This window comes from Melanostigma gelatinosum (genome assembly GCF_949748355.1).
Source record: "Melanostigma gelatinosum genome assembly, chromosome: 2".
Classification (NCBI taxonomy): Eukaryota; Metazoa; Chordata; class Actinopteri; order Perciformes; family Zoarcidae; genus Melanostigma; species Melanostigma gelatinosum.
Genome location: NC_136635.1, coordinates 10,700,111 through 10,709,318, shown reverse-complemented (window position 1 = coordinate 10,709,318; position 9,208 = coordinate 10,700,111). Strand labels below are relative to the sequence as shown.

General features: G+C 39.2%; 1 protein-coding gene across 1 annotated transcript; it reads left to right on the top strand.

Annotated features, from left to right (window-relative positions):
• Positions 1-3,906: 3,906 nt before the first annotated feature.
• On the top strand, positions 3,907-8,969 carry LOC306790066 (globoside alpha-1,3-N-acetylgalactosaminyltransferase 1-like; the record flags this gene model as incomplete). Its single annotated transcript, XM_079286165.1, has 9 exons — positions 3,907-3,944; positions 5,563-5,595; positions 5,950-6,084; positions 6,296-6,404; positions 6,671-6,784; positions 7,046-7,159; positions 7,377-7,510; positions 7,874-7,951; positions 8,822-8,969. 9 exons carry the CDS (start codon positions 3,907-3,909, stop codon positions 8,967-8,969), a joined length of 903 nt encoding a protein of 300 aa, XP_079142291.1.
• Between the last annotated feature and the right edge of the window lie 239 nt (positions 8,970-9,208).

Below are 9,208 nucleotides of genomic sequence, written 5' to 3'. Positions count from 1 at the left end.
ACGTCTTTCTAGGGCTGCTGTGTTCCTCCGTTGTTCAGTTGTTAAAGTCGAGCAGTGGGGAGAGGAAAATCTCCGTCTTTCAATCTTTGTCCACGAACAGCGGTCTTCTTTCCGTGAACCGAGACGAAGTCCTCGAATACTTCAGTTGCAATCGTCCGTATCTTCTTCTCAGAGCGTCTGGACGGCCCGTGCAGAAATCCCAGTTTGGGGCTTGCAAGCGTCTCCTTTTATCCTTGATTTGGGCTATCTGTTCCCCCCCACCTATTCTGAACACATGATCTTCATCCCACCCTTATGTGTGTGTGCTTATGTATGGAAAGTACCGGAGTTCTTCTCTTGCTTCTATGAGTCATCTCTTGCAACAGAATTCCAAGTCCCATGACTGTTTTCCTGACTTACGCCCAAAACATCTGTTCCTGACTCACTCGGGCAGTAAAGTAACTGAGTAACCATGGGTAAATGAATGACAAAATAAAACAGGAAGGGAAATTACATTCATGGGAGTTGTCACTCCGTTGATCTTTCTTCATGCTCAGTAGAACCTCCCCCTCAGTGGTTATATTAATACCAAATGTACCATCTTGTTATTTTACACGATAGGAATAAGCATACGGACAGTGCTCTTAGTTTAGTCTGTTCATTCATTTTTCTGTTGTTCAATATTGTTGGATAAATTATTCACAGAGTTGATATGTTGCACTCCTTTACAAGGAACCGTATTTTGGTAGGTTTTGGCTGTCTTCTCGTCTTTTGTGGGTAAGACTTTTTATTTACTTTACACTACAACTTATTGTCAAGGAAATAAAAGATTCTACTCGACACCAAGTGTGAAATCAATAATAAAGATATTTATTCTTGCAAGGAGCAGAGTTGTATCACATATGCGTCAAGTTGCTGCTCAGAGTCCCTGTCTTTTATACACAGTGATAAACAAGCTTCATAACAAAGTATGGTGAGGGTTGGTACCAGGTTGAATCAGTCCTCCTTTATCTTCCTTCAAAACAAATTTCAATGTTATGTATTCAAAGACATCCTGTGGACTGCAAGGTCACGGCTATAATGAGAGTTTCTCAGTTACCAAGCATGAAAAAGTACAAACATTATGCATATATCATTCTGCTACCTCCTACTATATATATATATATATATATATATATATATATATATATATATATATATATATATATATATATATATATATATATATATATATATATACCTACTATATATATATATATATATATATAGTATTTTATATAAAATATTAAACTGGGCCTAGTACCATGTATAAACATACCTCTTTATTGTGCATTCAATACTAAGCTATTCAAACAATACACAGGTTCATATATTCATGTTTTTATTTTAAACATGTGCAAGGTACAGTGAGTAGGGTGGCCGTGCCACCGTCATTTAGAACCACACCTTACAATACAATATCAACATTAATTGCATGATAATCATGCATACAAGCTTTTCAAATTGACTATTTTAAACATAAATGTGGAAATGAAAAGTGAGTGATGGCCTATTAGTGCCACTGCCATGCATAAACATACATGTTATATAATACTGAACTATTAAAATAATGGACAGATTCATGTTTTTTGGTCGAGTTACAAAACACACAAATTAACCAACATGGAATTTTGCACCGAACAATAAAACATAGTTTTGATGAGTGATCAAAGTTGTAATAGTCAATTTTATTTGCTTGCAAGCAAAGAGAACACAGTCGCACAGATACATCACCGTCATCTGCAAGAGGTGCTCTGACAACACAGTCAGATGCATGGACATTTATGCTCAGCCAGCATGCTGTTATCTTGCTTCGTAAAAAAGAATAAACAAAGAAGACAGAAGAAGAGTGTCCTGTCTTTACGATAACCTGAAAGTGCTGATTGGTCTGTTTACAAATCCCTTTGTTCCCAGTTCGCCCCACAATAAACTATGGATACACTCAGTCAGGTGCTTCCTTTGATATCACTGTGACCTGATCAAAGAGTTAAGTCACAGTATTGCAGAGACGGAATAAACCTGTTTTACCATCACACATGCCATATGCGTCTTTGAGGACAGAAGCAATGCACAGGATAACAGATAACAAGACACCTGGAGACGACACTTACTAGAATCATCTACTGAAACAAGGTTTGGTGCCTGCACTGTTAAAGACTTACATTCTTTAACCCTAAAGCATAAGACTATGACATATTTCCCCATAACAAACTCCTGCTTTTATTCTTGGCTCCCCCACTGCCGATTGGCCAGCCTGCAGCTGGTGCAACCCACCGAGCAGCACGGCCGGCCCTTACAGGTGGAACCCAGTCAACTGATTGACATGATAGGAGACTGAGGGAGAGAGAAAGGAGGAAGGGAAGGAGGGGAGAAAGCACAACACATAATATGTGGATTTAAAGACATGTTTCAAAATGGCAGTGGCATGGCCACCCCACAATGTTACACAATATATATAGTCCGGGGTCCCTGCTCCATTTCTCTATCAGTTTGGGGGTCCTTGGCCTGAAAAATGTTGAAGACCCCTGCTCTAAAGGATGCTGAAAACAGGAAAACATGGCCACTGGCAAGCGGAAGTGTAGCTAAACTTGCCATGATACTACACTGGGTACATCCCAAGTCTCTTAAATTGTGACTGTGGCGTCATTATTAAATAACCCAGAATATGATTATTGTTTCTCTTAAATGATAAAACTCATCAAACACTCAGGAATGATGTAAAAAGTGTTTCGTCTCTCCAGCTCCCTCTGACTTTAATTGTATCCATAATAAAAGTTATTGAGGGAAACATCAGATCATGAAAACACAAATCTTTCTAACAAATGAAGAAAGTTGTTTGTGGTTGTTTTGTTGTTCAGACTATAATGAACATTTATTTAAACCAGATGGTGAATCAGAAACCTAATCAAAAAAATCAAATAAACTAGAGTTTATTCCGTGATCCGTCTTCGTTCTGGTATGAAAATAAGTCAGTCCGATCGGCTGGAGCGTCCCATCACATAACTGATGAATAATGAGGGGGCGTGTCGGCCGTTAAAAGGCTTCCTGGAAGTCTGCTCTCGTGGGTCCTCGCTCATGGCTCCTCCGAGGTCCCTCCTCCATCCTCGATCCTCGCTCATCAGAGCTACATTAGAGCTTTGGGACGGCCGTCAATATGGCGGCGCAGAAACAACTTCCGGTTCAAGCGAGGATCGAGGAGCGAGGAAACGACAATTAAGAGACTTGAGAAGTACCCAGTGATGACAGGAGAAACATCTGAACGCTGATAGGCTATCGCGCTGCAGCATCACGCTATTTTTTCGCATCAGTAATAACTAATAAAGACACAGTTATCATCACTGTCAGAGTAGAAGTGTTTTCTCCCTGTAGCCTGTTATCTCTTTAACAAACTGTTTTCTGTTCATAAGCTCAGTATAACTTAGTAATAAGCCTATGACTTATTTGCGTCTGTACGTTTTGAAATTGTGACGTCATTATTAAATAACCCAGAATATCATTATGGTTTCTCTTAAATTATATAACTCATCAAACCAGACACTCAGGAATGATCAGCCTCATGTGACTGAATGAAATGATAATAAATGATGTAAAAAGTGTTATGTCTCTCCAGCTCTCTGACTTTAATTGTATCCATAATAAAAGTTATTGAGGGAAATATCAGATCATGAAAAGACAAATCTTTCTAATAAATGAAGAAAGTTGTTTGTGGTCCTTTTGTTGTTCAGACCTATGAGCATATATTTAAACCAGATGGTGAATCAGAAACCTAATCAAATATAAAGCTTGAGTTTAATCTGCGATCCGTCTTCACTGTTTACGTGTTGAAAAAAATCGTCAGTCCGACCGGCTGCAGCGTCCAATCACATCACAGATGAACAATGAGGGGGCATGTCGGCCGTTAAAACACTCCCTGGAAGCCTGTTCTCGTGAGTAACATATGGCGATGCAGAACAACTTCCGGTTAAAGCGAGGATCGAGGTGCGAGGAAATGACAATTGAGAGACTTGGGATGTACCCACTATACAAATCAGCAATACCAGACCATTTTTGCGCAATATGGCATTATATATGGAGCCCTAAAACCAACAAAAGGCAGTAAAAGATTATCAGACGAGTAAAAAAAAGTATTACTAAAACATCAGTGTTTCTTAAAAAAACCCACAAACAACAACAACAAGTTTAATTATGTGTAAAACTTGTAACTACCAATGTATTCATTTTTTGTATGTGTCTTCACAGGATCCTGTATGTCCATCATGGGCCACGCATCTCATCCTTCTGGTAATGTCGCTGAAGACAGCGTGTGCCATTTCAAATACATGCATCAGATACTAACCACAGAGTAAATCAATTAGAGCCACCAAACTGGTAATTCAACAAAGGGTCATTTACCAAAACAAATAGTCACAGTACACATAGCCACTGGCTGGAGTGAATGTAAAACTTTCTAAATTGAATCACACACTTTGTAAGTACTCATTAATCCTGTCTCTGCCCAACAGTTCCAGGGAGTTTCATACTGTATGAATTTGTCATATTATGAGAAAATATTGTTTTTCTTTTTTAAGTTTTTGCCCGGGAAATGGCCGCAACACGAAAACTGAGTGAGCATGAACTTTTCTTTTCACCAACAAAAACAGCTTATTTACACAGCAGTTTATTTACATAGGCGCTGCCAAAGTGAACAAAACAGAAATTTTCGATATTGTAACTCGAAATAGATGACAAAGAATATGAAAGAGAAACATGTTTTCCAGCCTTTGCTGGTATTTGCCGTAACAATATGTTAAACTTATTGCGCCTCTGCTGCTGGTATGCAATACAACTATCCTGCTTGCACCACATCACCTTCTAAATTAAATGACACACTTTGTAAGTCCTCATTAATCCCATCTCTGCCCAACAGTTCCAGGAAGTTTCATACTGTATGAATTTCTCATATTATGAATAAATAGTGTGTGTTTCTTTTTTAAGTCTTTGCCAGAACAATGGGACCTGGAAGATTGGCAAACTTGAAATGCAAACTGGGTGAGGATGAACTTTTCTTTTCACCAACAGAGAGAAAACCGCCAGCTTTCCATTTACACTTGATAAGACTCTTGTTCACCTCCTGGCCCTGAAAAAAACGTTCTTGCTGGGGAGTGAAATGCAAAAACAGCTTCTTTACATTGGCTTTATCTGTAATCAACAATTGCTAATTCCCGCAGTAAACACAGCAGTGAAAAACATGATTGGGTATTATTTTACAAGGGCAACACAAGATCAGTGGTTAGCACTTTCAGCTCACAACAAAAACATTGCAGCATGCTCATCAGCAGTTTGGAAACACAGCACACAACAGTTGGTTTGACACAGCACCATGACATGACAGTGGATATCTTTAGTATCTGGTCTTCTGGTCTTGTTTCTTTATGGTTGTTTTTGATGTTTATCTTTGTTGTATTGATCTTTTGTATTTGTTGTACTGTATTTACCCCTGCATGTTGTCTTTGGAATAGTAAAGACAACATTACATTTAAAATAATCTTTGCTCCTTTTTTCCAGACTTAAATATGCTCAGCCAAGCACAATGATCGGGTAAGCTAATAAAAACAGATATCACATTATTCGCCTGTGTAAAATGTATACATGACAACATTTTATAGAATAATCAATGATGAACATATCTCCTTCACAAAGTCAAAGATCAGACTTCACTTTATTAAAATGTTCTGCCATTTTATGTAATTGTAACTGGTGAAACACAACATTTTGCATGTTTCAATGAATTGTGTATATGCTGAGAGGTAAAGTGATAATTTAATTTGGAATCATCTTCTGCCACAACTTATTGAATATTGAACATACAGAGACAAACTACTGATCATAGCTGGACTAAGACCTGGGAACGCTTAATAAAGTCTGAATCCACAATGTATTTGTTCTCCCAAGACGTACTGATGTGAACTCAGTGACAAACTGGAATGCTCCCCTGGTTTGGGAGGGAACCTTTGATCCAGTGGTCATCGATGCAATCTATAAGAGAATGGACCCAAGAGTTGCTGTGGTGTTATTCGCTGTTGGCAAGTAGGTGCACAGGATATTCTCACAGGATATTATAGGAGTGAGGTTTGACATGACCCATTGCTTCAGGCTGAAATGTAACATTTAAATCTGAAAATGTAAAGCTATACTTCACATACTGTAAATGCTACTTATCTTTTGCATGGTGTTATTTCTCTTGTGTTGCCTTTTCTAATTGTTCATCTTTATGGCTCGCTGCTGTCCTTCCAAACAGATACACACGTTTCCTAAAGGGCTTCCTGGAGTCGGCTGAAAAGCACTTTCTTGTTGACTTCAGGGTCACTTACTACATCTTCACAGACAACAAAGGAGATGTCCCCGCAGTGAGTGTCTTACTATGTTTAAAGTAGTGTTGTGCATGGCTGCTACACAGCTTAACTGATACCCATTTGCCAATAAATTCTGTGTGGCAAAATAACGTTTTTAGTTCACTGCTACTTTGTTGTGATCCAGAAACCCGTGGACAAATAAGCCACTTTAAGACTGGTGTTTTCATATTTATTAACTATTCATATTGATGAGACTCAAACCAAAAATAAATGTACACAAATACACGTGTAAGTATTGTGTGTTTGTCTGTGTTTGTCAGATTGAGCTGGCTGAGGGTCGGGCTATCTCAGTTATCACCGTCCCTAGTGCCAAGCGCTGGCAGGAAGTAGTGCTTGGTAGGATGAAATGGGCCACCGCCACCATCGACAAACGGGTAAGAAGTGAAATGCACAAAATGGTTGCATTCATTAGCTATTGCTTTCAAATTGTCATAGCTTAGTTGTTCAATGATCATACTCGTTCTTACAAAAGAAAAACAACAACAAATGGATTGATGAACAGCTCTGTCATTAGTGCCATCCCTCATTGAGTGGCACAAAAGATAATATGGTTCTCTTAAATATCATTTTTTGGTCATGCAGTTGAGTCTCTGCGTGTTGCAGTCAATCTCACATCTCAACTGTAATGTTTTCAGATCCGTAATGAAGCGGACTATCTTTATATGATGGACATCGACAGTATCTTTCACAACAGGATTGGAGCCGAGACTTTCAGTCAGCTGTCTGCTGTGCTTCACCGTGGCTACAGGGTTTTACTCTTTTTTCCTACAGTATATTCATGCCAAGTTAATGGAAGTTTTTATCATAATAATAAGGTTATGTGATCTAATTGTTGTATGTTTTCATTGATTCACCTATTACACCATGTGTTATGCAGGATCAGCCACAGCATTAACTGCCGTCACAGGTATCAGCTGTAGCCTCTCATTCCTATTCCATATTTCTAAATCAGAATTTTTTTCTCAGAATAGCAAAAGGACTGAGTTTCCTTATGAGCGCCGGCCCAAATCCAAGGCCTTCATTCCTGTTGATGAAGGAGACTACTATTACACTGCTGCTATCTGGTGTGGATACCTGGAGGACATGTATAAGCTCGTCAAGTAACCAAAATCTAATTATTTTTAAAGTTATTTTCATTTTGCTATTTAAATGAAAGGACAATGTACTGCGGATAGAGAGCAATGATTGGACAATAAGGTATACATTTAGACACTGGATGGGTAAAACCCTTTGCCCTTCACATCTGGTGTATTGTTAAAAACATAAATCACAATTACAAATATATATAAATATATTTCCTCTGTCTTTCTGACCTTTCGCCACCTATGTGACCATTATTTAAGCCTCTTATAGGTTTTTGAGATGATTGCCACGACTAATTTCCCAAGTTTTGTTTAAAATGTATTTTAAAAACAAAATAAAACTCTACAGTGACTCTTCTTCTACTTCATTTGTTTCATCAGATACTGTTACACACAGTCGGAGGAAGATGCTAAGAATAACATCGAAGCTGTTTGGCAGGAAGAGAGTCACCTCAACAGGTACATGTGTCCCAATGTATCCCCTCATTTTCAATGATTTTACTGTTCTTCTGTTCTACTGATCTTCCAGTCTTCATCACATTTCTTTTATTTATTAGACTCTATCAAGTTTCAGATTTTGTTGAAGAATCTCATCTTGAGTATTAGACACATGGATATCAGAATCAGAATCAGAACCGTTTATTGCCAAGCAAGTTTTCACCTGCAAGGAATTTGTCGTGGTGGAAGGTGCATAACATTCAACAATAAACAATAACATTTAACTATCAAATAACATTTAACTATCAAAAACAGTCAGCACAGTGCAGGAAATAGAAACATATTTGAAATGTACAATAAGATATGGAATATAGGATATGGAATAAAGTGCACACAAAAACAGATAACAGGACTGTAAACCAAGTGAAGTGTATGAAATGTTAAAAGTGACGAGTGTGTTTAAATAGAGAGACAGTGGCGAGTGTGTTTAAGTAGAGAGACAGGGATGTGCAGGGGAGAGAGCAGACGGAAATGTGCTGGGGATGACAGAGTCAGTGGGGGACCCGGGCTCTGTTAATGAGCCCGACTGCCGACGGGAAGAAACTGTTTGTGTGGCGTGAGGTCTTGGTCCTGATGGACCGCAGCCTCCTGCCAGAAGCCAGTAGGGGCACAAATAGATCATGTCCGGGGTGAGAGGGGTCGGCAACAATCTTTCGTGCTCGCTTCAGGGTCCTTGAAGTGAACAAGTCCTGGAGGGATGGCAGATTGCAGCCAATCACCTTCTCGGCAGAGCGAATGATGCGCTGCAGTCTGCCCTTGTCCTTGGCAGTGGCTGCAGCGTACCAGACCGTGATGGAATATACATTGCTTATCTATCTCTCTCTCATGCAGGTACCTGCTGTACAACAAGCCAACCAAGGTGCTGTCTCCAGAGTACCTGTGGTCAGACTATGATAAAGTTACGGCAGAGATTAAAGTCGTCAGGATCTCCCAGGTGATCAAGGACTACAAAGAAGTGCGGCCCAATGGTGGACACTGATGTCAAGTCAATGACATTAAGACCACGAAACTACTTGTAAAAATGATAGCTGGGGATATTTGTTATAGGTTGCTTTGTCTATATATAGGTTGCTGTAGTAAACAGCGACCGGTGGCTTGCTAGACAGTGAATACAGCTTGATACAATCCACGGAGCTCCTCTGAACAATATTATGAACCAGACATGACGGCGTTTGGCATTCCGACGTTTGAGGGACTTCCACAACACGTACAAAGCAG